Here is a 16,595-nt window from a genome sequence, read left to right as displayed (position 1 = left end):
CCCTGGTTTTACTGAGATTAGAAAACAAAAGAATGTAAGCAAATAATTTGTATACATATAAGGAAACATAACTCTTACATTTGCTGAAAATTAGGCATACAAATGACCAAGCCATGGAGCATCCACAGAGAAGACTCTTGGAAGAAATCTTATGCTACTCCAATGCTTCACAGTATTATGAAGGAGGAGTGTAGTGAAAACAGTCATCCTGAGTTTCCTTCTTCTTTTCAATACAGAAAATGGTTCATATGGTGCCAAAAGTAGTGGAAAAAGAATGGATTATGTGTGTCTTAATATGTAAAAGGAATCACTGTAAAATTACCGGATTCTTGGATAGGAGTTTGAAATGTCAGTCATTTCATAGGTGTGTCAAAAGTTAAAAATAGCTGGGAAAAATGTCTATATACATCTCCACATCTGCATTATAATTTTACATAATTTTTGACCACACTTTTCCTTTTTCCTTTCCTATGATAGCCTACTACTTAAACATTTTAGTTTCCATTGCTTATCTAAGTTTCCAAAGTTAGTTCATCTGGAGAGTTTCTTCAGCTTTTCCTTATTTGGTCCCTGCAGGTGTTTGCTATTTCTCAGCCTTCACATGTTTCTGTCAGCGACTTCAACATTCACTTACACAAGTTATGTCCTGTTTACCTTGGAGCTTTGTCTGATGAAAGAGAGTCGGTCCACAGAGCTAATGTCTAGGAGGTCCTCCACACCATCTGCCAGGCCTGAGAGGGATGATCTTTTCAGCCAGTTCCCTATTTAATAGTTAAATCATTTAGATCAATGTAGCATTTTCTACCCAATCAATTAAACAGAAATGTCAGCATAAGCCCAACAAGCGATGAAAGTTACATTACTTGGTACAAATAGAAAAACAAAGTGTTTTCAATGTACATGCTTTGAATAAAAATGTTCAGTGTTAGACTATAAAATTACATGAGCATGTGGGGCCAGGACAAAAAGAATCTGGGTTGAGATGAAACCATCATCTATCCAGCTTCACATCTCTCATTAGAGATTGTGAATGTTACCTCCTAAATATTTCTCAAATGTGTTCATTTATCTCTGCCTACATGGCCACCACCCAGTTCAAGCTTCCATTTACTTATACCTAACCTACTAGCTAACTTTCCATCTGGTCTCCCTTATCTACTCAAGCTCCCTCCAGTATGATTTCCACTCAGTGATGTTTTGGAAAAAGTTTACTTGCTTGAGTTACTCTCCTGTTCAACATCGCATCTTGGCTATCCAGGGATGTAGAATGAGAAGTCAACCTGACCTGGCCTCTATCATTCTACTATAGTCATACAGCCACTTGTCCCCTTGTTTCAGTTCCTTCACTTCCCTCTGGCCTTCTAATATCTTTGCATATAATGGCTACCTGGAGTGCTCTCGTTCCTTCTCCCAAGTATCCTGGAGATCTTAATGCCACTATCACTAGGAAGCCTTCCCTGATTTCTGCCTCCTCCCCCACATTTGGGTCAGGTCTCATTGTTGCATGTTTTCATAGAACTATGTATATTTCCTTCATAAAATTCATAGTTTGCAATTATACTTAGTTGTATGATTATCTGCTTTAATGACTGGGGCTCCTACTATATTGCAAGTTTAGCAAAGTTGGGAGGCTGTGTGTATTTGTTCGCTATTTAATCCTTGATGGCTAGTGTAGTGACTGCGCATGGAAGAGGCATATACTAGGGCATTAAAAAATACATGTGGAAAAAATTAAATGAATGAATGAATGAAGTCAGTTTAGGTCTTATGACATGAAGATCTTCTTTTTCAGCCCTACTATGCATTACTGAATTGATCTGAGGACATGGTTGGTAATAAGATAATCCATAAACAAATACAGACATACTTTTACCTATGGGGAGTTTAAGTTTCTTTCGGAGGGAAATTCTGCGGGATCGTGAGCGGGCACGTCGGTCAGAGGTGGTCCCTGAGTGGGCAGTGGTGCATTCTGAAGTGTCCTGCTCAGACTGGCTGCTGGTGTCACTTGCTGCACTTTGGGACTTGAACATCTTACGCCAGAAATCTTTCCGCCCCAGGTTGGCTCCTTGCATTTGCTCATCACTGTAAGCAAGCAGAGGATAGAGTTAAACTTCTGACAACACTTGAGAAATTCTCCTAAATTTCTTTCAACTTCCTGTCAATGATATTTAGGCAAATCATGCAAAACAATCTTTGATGGACTGAAATGTGGGAAGAGTGGGCATTGAAGTGGGAGGAAAGAGATCAAGGTTGATCTTCTGAGCTCTTCTTGAAAATAGTCATGTCTCAGCTATAATTTGAGGTGGTCGGTTTTTTTCAACTTTAATAAAAACATTAAATATTATTGCAGGTATTCATCTGCAGGTGTGAGTCATAATACCAGAAGCACTTACAATTTCAGTAAATATTTAACTTTTTTTTTTTTTAAGATGGAGTCTTGCTCTATCGCCCAGGCTGGAGTGCAGTGGCACAATCTCGGCCCACTGCAACCTCCGCCTCCCGGGTTCAAGTGATTCTCCTGCCTCAACCTCCTGAGTAGCTGGGACTCCAGGCACCCACCACCACAACCAGCTAATTTTTTGTATTTTTAGTACAGATGGGGTTTCATTGTGTTAGCCAGGATGGTCTCGATCTCCTGACCTCATGAATCCCCCCGCCTCAGCCTCCCAAAGTGCTGGGATTACAGGCGTGAGCCACCGCGCCCAGCCAATATTTAACTTTTTATTAAAGACCCCTGAGGTTTGTGCAGTACTGTTCCTCATTCCCCACCCATCACCCCAGTATAGTATCATACTTGAACACCAAATAAACTTACAAAAAATACTTAAATGAATGGAATGCCATCACACGATACCCAGGAAATGCATCATCCTACAACCAGTAAGTCAAAGAAACTTAGGTAGGGCTTGAAAGTAAAAAGTAAGTACAACTCAGTAGGGCAAACAGGAACACCTGCAAGGGGATTTTTGATTAGGGCATTCCACAATAGGAGAAAGACCAGTGGTCAATAACATGCAGAATTTAATCTCACGAGAAATTAAAAAACAGGCAGCTGAAGTAAGATCTTTATTTTTACTCAATAAATTAGCAATGATTAAGGGAGTTCATGGTGGTGGGGGGTGAGGGGGAGGAGAGAAAGCAATAGTTCCTATCATACTCCCAGTGGGGAGGTAAAATGATCCAACCTTTCTTTAAAGTAATTTGGCAATACGATATCCAATGCTTATATCACCGCCCTTAACAGAGAAATTCAATTTCCAGAAAGTAATCTCATGGAAATTATGGGACAACATACTAAGATGTAGGTACTAGAAGGTCAAATACTCACTGAGTTATTATTGGTCAACTTAAAAAAGGAGGAAACAATCTAAATGTTCAACACCAGGAAAACAGTTGAATAGATTATGGGATTTCCATATGGTGGTATACTCTGTAGTCATTATACTTTTATTTTAGAGGACTATTATATGAAAAATATTCACTATATACTGCGAAGTGAAAAGGCAACAATTAAATGGTTTTTAAAAACCATCACCAGGTTAATTGGGAAAGAAAGTACACATGTGACCACGTGTCTGAGTGTGGTTTTGTGTGCACACATGCTCAAAAATGTCTCCAACATAATACACAAAGAGTTTACAGAGGTTATCTCTAGTTGGTGGTATTTCCATTTTTAAACTACTTTCTCTTTATGTTTTTCTGTGTTTTCTACATTTGTCAGCTTGAGCAACATATATTACTCCAGTAATTTGGAAAGGAAAAGGTATAGAAAATACATAATGAAACTTATTTATGGGGTTTTACATATTGATTTTCTTACAAGCTTTGGGGCTGAATCAACCCAAAATTTGACAGTACTGTGTACAGCAATCATTTTCTACAGATATTCATATGGGTATCCAGAATTTCTTAAAATCTCATCAGAGTACTAAATATTTTTAAATTCTTTTTTTTAAAAAATAGTGCATTCTGTTTATCAAATATGGTATGAATTTAAATTAGTTTTCTAAAATTTGATTTCTCAGTTACTTTTTATCAAATAGTCACAGGGTATGAAGCATTTCTGACTTTTGGTAAATGCATGGCATAATGATATGTGTATGACTATGTGGTCTGGCTATAAAAACATCTGGGGAGGTTATAATTTCTCAGTTTCCTCAATAAAATGTTACACTGGCTTTGTTCAGTGGTGTGTATCAATATTGAGTTTCAGAGAAATAAGTATATAAAACTGCTTTAATATGACTCAGGGAATGTGACTATTATTTAAGAAGGAAGAAGACACAGGGCCACAAGGGGAGAGAAGGAAACAGAAAGAGAAGCTAGAGGAGGAGCCAGTGTCATCTGAAGTAACCACCCATCTTTCTCCAGTGCTAACTAGGGGACATTTGACATGGTTACCTTTTGAGCCTATTGAGATCATGAAAAGTTCCATGTTTGACATTTTATGACATCACTCTAAGTGGAAATATTTATGTAGAGGCATATTAAAACATGTATCTTCACATAAGAAGAAAGAATAGATGTGCTAAATGCTAAGAAATTAGGTGGTATTTACAGAACACTGAACTAAGAGAATATTTTGGAATCTAGAAAACTTAATAACCCAGAAATATTCAGTCGATGGCTTTATCTTTTAAATCCAATTTGCCTAGTTGATCATTCTCATTGATCAGATTAGCTCAATAGTTGCTGGTGTTATCTGAAAAGAAAATCATCTCTTCTTTTTTGGGCAGACTTTCTGTGTATAAAGACTTTTAACTAGTCTCATGGCTATTCAGTCACAGAACTTTGTCTTTCACATTGATTTTTTTTCCTTAGAGCTTATGTTTGATTTTTTACCATGTCCTTAAAGGCTACCTTAAAGGGAAAACTAAAACTGAATTTTAAGAAAGGAAGCTAAAGAAAACAAAAGCTTAACAATAATCTGACACTTTTATCCTTTCATTAATTGATTGAATCATTCATTCATTCAATCATGAAATATAGATTAAGTGCCTACTATGAGCAAGCCCAGTCTCCATACTGGGGCTATAGCCATATGCAAAAACTCACATGTTCCGTGAACCCATGGACTTGATCTACTTAAACACTAAATAAACAGAAAACTGTGTTTATCACAAATTTGTGTTCACTACAAAATCTCTAAGATTTTGAAGTGCTCCAAGAACTGTGTGGGCATTTTTTCTTTGAAGATTTTGTTCACTTGCTATGGATTACTAAGGTCCTACCTGATGGCTGTTTGCTTCTCACTTTGATTTCCCTGACTGTGAAGAAAGGATACCATAATACCTAGAATATACTGCAGGATCCCTAGAAGAAAAATCACTTAATACTGAGTAAGGTTTTGGGAAGCAGAATGGTATACCTTAAACAAAGTACATGTTTTCACTCCACTTGTGGATTAGTAGTTCTCAAACAGAGAAAAAATACAAATAAAACTTGCATAGAACTAGGCTGTACAATTAGTGTCTACACTAACCCTTATATTTTCCGAGGACACTAATTTAAATATGTTTTTTATTTTTCCATTACGAAAAGTGTAGATTAACTGATGTCAGAGGACACTGGAATGGATCTCAAGAGAGGACCAAGGTATAATGGGGTACAGTCTATGCTTCAGCTAAATGTAAGCATTGGAAAAGTTTTTGTTACTTCTTTTGAGAAAAGCTTCATTAAGTATATTGACAGCCATTCATACATTTAATTTTTTAAAAAAATTATAAGAGATTTTAAGCAAGAAACTGGAGGACACTCCCAGCCCACCTGGTATATATACTATTTTTCAAGGTGTATCTTCAGTAGTGTGCATGAAAAGCAGAAGCGAGGGAGAGATTGGAGATGGGAAATGTAGTTAGGGAGGCTTCTCATAGGTACAGACTGGTTATTTGTGATTTGGCCTGGAGAGGTTAATGGCATTGGGAATGAAATGTAAAGGATAGAAACAAGGCAAAGTTCAAAGGAGATGAAAAACAAAGAAATAGCAGTTTGGAAAACAGAAATTCTTCCAGAGTGAAGTGCACAGCCCTCTGCAATGGAGACAAAGCCAACGCTACTTACTGCTCTGGAGTCTGTGAGGGGCGACCGGACATGAAGCTGCGACATTCCTCAGGTGCAGAGGATACCTGGCCTTTATCCACAATGCTTCCCGCCTCTGACCTATGCAAATGGTGCATTCCAACAATTACAGCAGAGCAGGATAGCAACTCTTAATACTTCATACACTTCATAAACAAAAACATTCTGTTGTAGACAACTTTGCTGCTTGTGAACTTTATGTCACCAGGAATCCATGTTGTTTGGAATTTATACCGCACCATTAACTCATGACTTAGCAGCCTTTTTGCTTCACAATATCACCATTATTGCAAACAGAGTCATTAACTGCAAGCAGGATTTTAAGTTCAGGAGTTTATTTTAATTTTTAGGTAGGAGTTAATATACAATAGGCATAAAATAAATATGTTTACTAGAAGGAAAAACAACAGGCTATTACTTAGCCATTTGTCTTTTGCCACATTTAGAATAGAATTTACTGAACAGGATCATATGGTATCAGTAATTGCTTTTCCTTTCTGAATAAAAGTGTAAATTATGTACAGAAGAGACTAAAACAGGTAGCATTTTACCATTTAATTAAGAGCTACGACGTGAAGTTCAAGTATATGAAAATTCAAGAACAACTGAGCTCTAATTCATATTACAGGTGGCATTTATTTGACAGTAAATTCATTCCCTCTCTAAGCTGCAGCTGCACCACACCAGTGAAACCACTTATGCAAGATAATTTTACCATTCCTATACTGAAGTTTCACCACAGGAACCACACAGACAGTACAACAGCAGATTCTATTCTACTGACATAAGGCAAACACTCATATTCAGAGAGTTCAAGCTTCCAACCTTTTACTGCCTGCAGGCTTAGATTCCTGTTCATTCTCCTCCACCTTCTTCCCTGGTGCTAACTTCTCCGCACTATCAAGCAAAGCGCTGAGGGCCACTCTCCTGAAGACATTCCCGTGAGCCTCTTTGATAAACTGGACCAGCTGACGAATGTCACAATACAGTCCCTGTTTGGAGGCAAGAAGGAAGTTGGGGAAAGAAAGATAGCTGTGCGATTAAATAGTTTTTCCAGGTAGAGAGGAAGAAAGTAATTCCTTAGGCTTAGATGAGCATTGGAATTATTAAGACAGGACAGTTTACTACTGGTGAAGCTGGTGGTATACTCCCTCTACAGTGTTCCTATAGAAGAACACTACCAAGGCCTTTGCTGGTCATCCTTGGTATGAAAAAAGATGGTTATCACGCTTCATTCAGAAAGTTGGCTGCATCATTAGAATACATTAATTTACATTTTAAACTATTGGATTCCCAAGCTTTAATTTTCTCTTTTAATTATAACTTCTGAAGAGATGCCTGCAAAGAAAAAGGTAGTCAAAAATTTGTTTACATTAGAGATTTTGGTCCCTGTTCAGCTTCTCCAAATTTTCTGCACCATTATGACAAAATATATTAAGTCCTTTAGACACTTCTACCAAAGACAGATTAATCAAAAGATGATGCGTTTTGCTGGACAGATTTAGCAAATTACATATATGTTGTAGCCCATTTGAACATGAACTTGACTACAAACTCAAGGTGATGTAGGGCTATTAAAACCAATATATTGGTGAATCAATATTTTAAAATATATGCTGGACTTTTACTTGAGAAATTAAACTTTGTATCCAGCATTTCTCCTCTCTCTCTGCTCATTAAGAAGGCAGTTACTGTATTTTTTTGCCTTAGGAAAAGTTCATGGTAAGGCAGAATGCAGAAGTCTAAAGAACACTTACCTCGATAGTTTTGGTTTTCAAAACCTAAGACCACTGGGACAATTATGTCCATAATTTTTAGGAAAGTAGAAGGTAGGACCCTTGGGGAAAACATGGATGGAGAACCCTTTGGGTTCGGTGGGAAGCAGGGCCCTGTGCCCCTCACTCTGCTCTGCAATAGTTCCTCTAGGAATGGGGCAAGACTTCAAAAAGGAAAGATTCCAAACTCACCAGAGGGTGCACAGCCCTAAGCACACAGCGAAGAGTACTATGTGAAACCAGAGGTGTAGACTAATAATTGAGACCTGTGGAACCTCCCCAGGCTCTAGATGCTACCTAAGACTTGGGGGTCTTTACACAACACTGTGAAGTGGGAAACCCCTAGAATGACAGAAGTTTGATGTCCCACTGTTCTTACGGGATGGGAGTTCAAAGTCAAACTTAAGAAGATTCCTTTTTTAAAAAATTAAGAAATACAGTATTTTTCTATACATGAGTTCGTAAAAAAAAGATGTATAAGCAGTCATGTATATCATAATCAACCTGTTAAATTACTTTTGCTATGACCAAATTGCATGCATGGATGGTACCTGTGTTACACTCAAGCTCCAAGAAACTTGCTGGGTTGGCTTTGGCTGTCAGCAAAGTTCAATTCCTTTAGTTTGGGATTTTATCCTGTTTATCTCAAGTTAAATGAATTGTTTCAATAGTTATAATAGCTTAAAATAATTTCCTTGATTTGGGTACATTAGCTGATAGGGTCCACATGTGCAAATGGGCTGATTTCTGCATAGGAGTCATAATATCTAACAGACTGGTAGGATAGAGAAATGCTACTTTGCCTCCCAAAGATACCTGAATTCACCTGTTTGTGTCAGGTTTTTCAGCCTTAGTCTACATTTTAGTATCCCAAACTACAATCTTCTTGGTGGTAATTAAGCACTAGCCTTTTAATTTTTTTATTTCTATAGGTTTTGGGGAACAGATGGTATTTGGTTATATGAGTAAGCTCGTTAATGGTGATTTGTGAGATTTTAGTGCACCCATCCCCCAAGCAGTAAAAACTGAACTAGATTTGTAGTCTTTTATCCCTCAACTCCTTCCCACCCTCCCCCTGAATCCCCAAAGTCTATTGTGTCATTCTTATGCCTTTAGCGCTAGCCTTTTATAACCTGGTTCTTCCCTATCCTATTGTGACTTTAGTGGTTTAATTAACAGTCTTTCAAGACAAGTAGCTAAAAGATTACAGACAGTGCTTAATAAAAGAAAACAAAACCAATTTCAGCAACATATTTGCATTAATTTTTAAAGTAAATATGGTTTCAAATAATGCTTGGGATAACATTCTTCAGTATTTTATGAACTAACAAACTGTGCTCTAGAACCCTCTTTCTGAAGGGCTCAACATACTTCACAATTATTTCACCAAACACTCCATAACCTTTGAGATGGGAGAGGAAGATAGGTTAATTTACAAATAGGATAATGAGTAACAAGGAGAAGAAAAGTGTTATGGCTCCATTATGACTTACTGGTGACACCAGGGAAAATAGATATTTAAACTTTAAGGTGTAGACTTTTAGATTTCAATTTCTCTTACTCATAGCCATGACAATGACTACTTTTCTCAAGGCAGAGACTGAGACCTCCTGTGGGAAGAGAGGAGAGCTTCTCACCAGATTCTCAGGGCTGTGCAATTCATGTGTGGTTGAAGCGCAGCGTGTGATGAGGGATTTAAACATGGCACTGACGATAATGCCTTCCACATTTTGGGCTGTGGATTTGTTGTCCACTGTAGTGAAGTTATTTCCAAACCCAGCCTTGTCTGGAATGCAAAGGCACAAATTAAAGACAATGTTTCCTTTAAGCTACACAATGGGTAGCAGTAAGGCAGTGCTTGACACCCAGGAATTAGTGAAGTGCTACATGAAATACAGAAACAAGGAATTAAAGATGACCCTGGTTTAATAATCTGTAGGCAGACCTGGAAATAAATGAATCACAGTGTCCTTCAGAGCCTTTACTATGATACAATCAATTACATTTCCGGAATCGTTTTGTTGATAAATCTTAGCAAAGGAAAGGAAACCAACTCTTAACTTTAGGAAAGACTTTTAGGCTTAGAGTAGTTTTTAAATAGGTGATTACTTACAAAAAAAAAAAAAAAAAAAAAAAAAAGCTCCTAAATGACCCCTCAAGGGAGAGTTCATTTTCAAGCTTTCTGGTGGTGAGAAATGCTACTTTCTCAATGGAAATTGTTCAGTCTGTCTGAAGTGGAATAAGGTGAGGCCAACCAGGTAACTGGGAAGAGAGAAGGAAAAGTCAGGCAGGAGCCCTGCAGGGAAGCTCACATAGGCCCCGGAAAAGACAGAGTCCTGCCAAGAATTTCAGAGTTCTTCCAGAGATTTCTTGGGCAGGTGGAGAGGGGAAACCTCCCACCTTCCTCAGAGCCACCTCCTTTTTGCAATATGATCACTGTCTCAGAGATCATACAACAGAAGGTTATATGAGAGAGAGGAGTCCCATAAGCGGTAGTATAAAAATTGAGGGGCTAGATGAGAACTCCACAAGCTTTACCAAACTTTCATTTACTGTGGTAAGTTGTCCTCAGAGAGCCTCCAAAATGTGTCATCAGAGATAATGTGCAAGCTTTTCTTGTTTATACACTATACATACACCCACACACATGCATGGACACATACATATCTTTTCCTCTAAATTCTACCTCCACAAATTTAGTGTCCCCTTGAAACACTACCTGCTTCACCTCACAGCGACTTCTCCTAGAACTTGGGTGCAGCTTTACTTACTGTCAGTGACTGGCTCCATACAAAATCCTAGCAAAGCATGCAAGAAGTCCACTACATTATTGAGAGAGTCCTTGTTCACATAGTCCCTCATGGTTTGTCGGAACTGCATCTTATCTAGCTTGTATAGCTTAGTGAGGCAGTTCTGGGCCTGCAATGAAGGAAGAAAAGTGAAAAAGTCACAAGTACCAGCTTAAGCTACGGATACAGGTAATCTGAGACAGAAGCCTTCAGAAGGCAAGGGTTTCCAACCACCCCACTGGCCGGTGACAGGCAACTCTGCTAGCCCCTCTTGTGGGAGTAAGATGTGAGCAGAGACAGACTGAGAAGTCTGAGGGTGTTTATATTGAGAACAACTGCTCCATAGGAAAAACCCCAAAGTTCAAAACTAAGGTCTAATGCTGGTCCCAGAAATATTTCAGTATTTTCACCAAGATCGAGATTTTAAGATCTTAATGAAAAAAACCTTAAAGTTTGAAATATAGGTAAGTGATAGAATTGACAAGCCATGTTTAGAAAACCTCAAAGGCTTTGTGCAGTGGGAAGATGTGTACCACACTACATCTGAATAAAAGAGATAGAAGAATGTCTATACAATGGAATGAAATGGGACAATGACCGAAGTCTCTGGGTTGAGGGGAAAAGGGGTAAGGATCAAGAAAGAAGGGGTGGCTTAGTGAGGGTCACCTTAATTACAGATGGAGAACTTTGGACAACCAGGCACAGGCACTGAAGTCAGATTAGGGAAAGCAATTCCTGAGAATTAGGATTTTATTAGTGCCCTTAAGTGTGGTCCAGAAGAAAATTTAGTTATATGATCATTTTGACAAATCAAGGCCCAGGAAAAAAGCCTTGGAAATTTTGAGAGAGAGAAAAAAGATTATAAAAGACTGAAACTTGGAATTAGCAATAGGCTTCTTGGTATAACCTTGTTATAATCTCTCCATCTGTATTGCAAAGTCAGACGGATTGATACGTTTTTCACTTTTCCTTTATTATGTCCTAGATTTGAAATTAGGTATTTTTATTCCCAGGGAGTTTACAAGTTTCCAGATATTGAACAAACTCATTTTTTATTGCAAAATAAATGCTGCTAGCTATAAAATGAAGTTTGCAAAGCACTTAGGTAAAATATATTTTGCATGAAGAGGTATTTAATTGTCATTCCATAAAGAATTTGTGAAGATGTTTATTGTAGCATTTATAAAGCTCTTTAAAACCCTGTGTTGGCAGGCCCTGAAGTACAAATTATTCTGTGTTTTCTACAAAATACACTGAAAAAGGCATAATATCAAATCTTCTCTTTAGAGGATATTAAAATGTTTGTATGGTCTGTATGAGTTCAGTGGGAAGTTTAAGCAAGCATAAGGATATCAAACTTTAAATACTTAAATTCTGAAAGAATATCCTGAATTTCTTCAAAAGATATAAAACTTTTAAGAAATGAATTCCTTTTCAATAATTGGAGACTACCAGCTAATGATTAGGTTAATACTCTAAGATACGTTGAGGCATTATAGGATGAAATTGCTGGGCACTTCGACGAATATCGTTGGAATAACCTTCTGTTTCTTGGAAGAAAAAAGGCTACGGAGAGGACCTTGTCTGGTAAAGGTGAGAAATATTCTTAGTATCTTAAAAGTTAAGTAGTTTCTGAAAGGTCATTGGTAGAGAAATCTGAAAATATTTAGCTTCTGGAACTGGACATTTCTCAAGGAAAATTTCCCGAATTTCTATCTCTTGGACAATGTGTTTGCTGAACATAAATAAGCAAATATAATATCGATAATGAGCATTGAACAGAATAAGATAATAGAGGAATTGTCCCATAAGTCAAATCAATTAGACAGGTAGAACACTGGCTGGATGCCCTCATAGGAAGTGTTCAGGGGAGGAAAGTATGATGAACTAAGTGATAACAACAACTCCTCAAATGGCTTCTGATCCAACTCACCCTGCTTTCTGTGAATCCAGAAAGACAAATTGTGGATATCAGAGCCAGTTTATACTTCCAACTAAAGCACGACACTTTTTATTATGTTTATTTATTATGTTTTAGTGTTTCATGTCATGAAATTGGTCTTCTGTATGGGGAGTGATGTGGTTTATTTGTCTTTGAAGGCATTTATTCATACTGTAATAGAATTTAAAATCAAAGATAAAAAATCAAATACACATGTGCAAAGATGGGGAAAATGCCAGATTTCTATAGCCTTATTAATTATTATTTTCAATTTTTGGCCTCAAAATCTAGATCTTGGTCAAAATTTTCAAGTTTCAAAATTTAGAAGCTAATAGTGCAAATATAACCCCCATATACACATAATAAACGAAAATAACACAACATAATATAAAAGAGTAAAACAGAAAAGGATAGATAGATGGATAGATGAGAGATGATAAATCAAGCAAGAAAGTCAGCATGCTAATATTGTGTGAACATTTCATGACAAAACCTAATATCAAGGAAAAACAGGCTGGCATTAGATTTTGACATGATCCTAAAACTCTGCCAAGATATGCCAAATGATTTCCAGGACTCAAATTTGCATCAAACTCTTATTTTTAAGAGAATATTTTCTTAAGATTTTAATTCAAACATACATATGAAGCAACCATCCCAGCTTAGACTGTGGAAGTAGGTTATTGTTCAAATTGAAAAAGAAAATTAACAGTCAGCAGAGGCAAATAAAAATGAGCTGGAAGACCATTTCCAGTACAGAATTATGTTTGGCAAGCACAAATGCAGAGTTTCAAGTTTCACACAGTTGACAAGGACATGATCTCAAATATTCAGAAGGCAAGGTTCATTCTCAAATAAAGCAGCCAGAAAATGACTGGCTACTTTTACAGTCCTGTTTTGTCCCAATAAGGGCCATTTTCCATGTCTTAGGAAGGACAACAAACCAGGTCCTAAAACTTTGACCCCTTTCTCCAATATGCAATATGCTTCTGCAGTACCCAGGCAGATGATTAAAGAGTCATTTGTTACAGGCCATCAAAAGCTTGCTAAATGTGTTCATCTGTGCAAAAGTTCTTTCAAGCTGCAATTCACACATTCCAATTATATATGCTTTCACTAATTGGGATTTGGTCTGCCCTAGGCAGGAAGCAGAAATGTTTTCCCAATTAAACTTTCCTAAGCCTGGGTTTTAGATATCTTGAGATATCTCATGAGAATCTCCTCACACCAAAACAGCATTAATTACCCCTACAAAATATAATATTTTTCAGGGAACACTGACCCTCATTGTCAAAGGACTCATTCTTAAACAGAAAGGAAGGAAGAGGGAGAGGAAATGGAGTCTACTTTAATTCTCTTACATTCTCTCGGAATACCTGGTGTCTCAGACGATCTCCAGAGAGCCCTCGATGTCCTTCTCCACAACCATAGGCACATCCCAAAGACTTCACTATTTTGATGAGCATTGTTAGAGCAAGCCTATGGTTGCTTACAGGTATACTTTCATCCTGGTACCCACAAATAAGAAAGAAAGAAAAGTCTGTTTACTTTGTCACTGAGGTCCTTTCACTAAGGTTCTATTGTATGATTAAATCAAGTTTATATGTTTTACAGGGAGCACTTGCAATTCGGAAAACAGAATTGTAATGGGCTCAACAAACAGGCTCAGTTTTCCAAAATTTAGCATATGATTTAAAAGAAAAAAAAAATCTATGTATTTTGAACACCCCCTGTTGCTAGAGAATATCAGTAGAGACCTCTTTGTTAGAAGATATGCTTTTTATATCCTTGACTGCTGTCAGACAACCACCTAAAGAGAGACAGTGGAGACTATCAGTGATGAAAGCAATTAAGTTTTATTAAAAACTATCCTCATTGGTAGGCTTCTCATACACCAGGCAAGGATTACTACCGAGTTTCTGGAACTGATCAAAGTCCGGAACTTTGAAATTTCATGGCAACTTCTGACATTTTTGAGGGCTTTTTTTTTCTAATTGTATACTTTACTGTATTATAATACACATGCACAAGCAAAGTGAGAATATACAGAACTTTATAAACACTTTCAGCTTGATTCTTCCCTTGAGGATAAATAGGAAGAACCCCTGAGACAAGTCATGAGAATTGATATCATCCTCTCTTTTGCCCAATTTAATCTTTGTTGTTAGTGGAGAACATGGCTTCCATAAAAGGAACTTCCTTGAATTATTTCCGAAGAAGCATAAGGAAGCAGTTGCCAAGAAATGATGCAGAGCCCAGTGTGGAAGAGTCACTTTCTTTAGGAAGCTGCAGCCTGTCTCAGTCCTTCTACCACATTCTATCATCAGCATGTACACCATAAACCTGGATTCCAGCACTTGGTCCTTAACTGCACATGATGTTAGATAAGTTAACTAATCTCTTTGTGTTTTTGTTTCCTTACCTATGAATTAAGGATTCTAATAGCTGCCTTTCCTACTTCATAGGTTTACTATGCAGAGCAAATTAAATAATGGATGAGAATTGTTTTGCAAATTGTAAGGGACTTTTCCATAGCCACATGATTGGGTTGACGCATAAACTTTGGAACCAGATATAAGTACTCGAATGTGCGTGTGGTATGGAAGGAATAGGGGCTTATCTATACATTAGCATGGGCTTTACTATAAGATTGACTTTCTCCTTCCCTAATGTTATCCAGTTGGTCCCCCTTTTCTTATCTGTAAGCTTTTGTAGTGGAGGTGGTACTGAACTCCAGATATTCCCCCTTGGCACTGCAGCATTCATTCTCTGAGCTATTCGAAGTACTGATGGCTCACTGCCCTCAGATGAGTGTCTCTGAAGGCCACAGCTAGAGAGCTGCCTCACCCAACATGATACTCTCTTCCTGGAGGCAGTCTACCTCTAATGACTGGACAGGGCCATAAAGGGACCCCAGACGTGTTTGCTAAAAAGGTCTCTTTGCATCACCTGGGGACTACTTAAAGAGCCATCCCAGCTTCAGAGCTCTCTGTGATTAGCTTAGGCCTCTATTACAACTACACTGCAGTTCAATTTCTCCCTATGCCCCATCCTGCTTCTTCATATCTAACAGAGGTTAATCCTGTGAGGACACTCCCGTAAATTGCCTGCACAGATATCTTCATGTTGGAGTCTGTTTCCAGGGAGCCCTACTTAAGATAGCTCAGAAGGTTGCAAATAGAAGACTCAAACTTATCAACTTCTGTGTGTATATAGGTTGACTATCCTTATTCAAAATGCTTGGACTAGAAATATTTTGGATTTCAGATTTTTTCAGATTTTGGAATATTTGCATATATATAATGAGATGGGAATAGGACCCAAGTCTAAACACAAAATTCATTTATGCTTCACATAGGCCTTATATACACAAGCTGAAGATAATTTTATATAATTTAATAATTTTGTGCACGAAATAAAGTTTTGTTTGCATTTTATCTGTGACATGTCACATGAGGTCAAGTATGGAATTTTCTACTTGTGGCTTTACGTTGGAACTCAAAAAGTTTCAGATCTTGGAGAATTTTAGATTTCAGATTTTTGGATTTTTAGTTTGAATTCTGATTTTAGTTTCAACCTTTACTAACTATATAACCTTGGACAAACTGCTTAACCTACCTGTGACTTACAAAATCAGAATCATAATATCTGTTTCACAGAGTTGTGAGAATTAGAGTCAAAACATGAAAGGCACATAATAGCAAAACTAATTATTATCAATGATTAATAATGTCAAAACTAATTAAAAATAATAATTAATATTATTTTAATAAATATTAATAAATAATAATATTTAAATAATAATATTAATTTAAAAATAATAATAAAAGTGTGGGGCACTGCTTTCCTCTGGAGCACCTTTATGCAAATTAGAAAAGGCACCCCTCTAGGTGGAGAATTAGAAGAAGATGAGCCCTCTGAATGGATTCAAGCCTTTGGTGAGTGGTTCCAAAAGCGGAGGTTGGACTGGATTTCAATCCTCACTGGCCTCTTTAGTCAATGGACTTTGTT

General features: G+C 37.4%; 1 protein-coding gene across 2 annotated transcripts in view; it reads right to left on the bottom strand.

The window, feature by feature from the left end:
- UNC80 (unc-80 homolog (C. elegans)) overlaps window positions 1–16,595 on the bottom strand; it is a 251,121-nt gene that overhangs the window by 170,517 nt on the left and 64,009 nt on the right. Inside the window, exons 14-20 of one of the 2 annotated variants that reach the window (XM_011966529.1) lie at window positions 13,946–14,092; window positions 10,625–10,772; window positions 9,491–9,639; window positions 6,904–7,070; window positions 6,061–6,159; window positions 1,868–2,082; window positions 655–761 (exon numbers count right to left, since the gene is read on the bottom strand). In XM_011966529.1, coding sequence (XP_011821919.1) covers window positions 655–761; window positions 1,868–2,082; window positions 6,061–6,159; window positions 6,904–7,070; window positions 9,491–9,639; window positions 10,625–10,772; window positions 13,946–14,092 — 1,032 coding nt within the window. The remainder of the gene's footprint in view (window positions 1–654; window positions 762–1,867; window positions 2,083–6,060; window positions 6,160–6,903; window positions 7,071–9,490; window positions 9,640–10,624; window positions 10,773–13,945; window positions 14,093–16,595) is intronic. The other variant, XM_011966530.1, reaches the window with a different exon arrangement.

This window comes from Mandrillus leucophaeus, unplaced genomic scaffold (genome assembly GCF_000951045.1).
Source record: "Mandrillus leucophaeus isolate KB7577 unplaced genomic scaffold, Mleu.le_1.0 Scaffold763, whole genome shotgun sequence".
Lineage (NCBI taxonomy): Eukaryota > Metazoa > Chordata > Mammalia > Primates > Cercopithecidae > Mandrillus > Mandrillus leucophaeus.
Note: the sequence above shows the minus strand (reverse complement) of the source record. Positions and strands in the feature narration are given on the sequence as shown.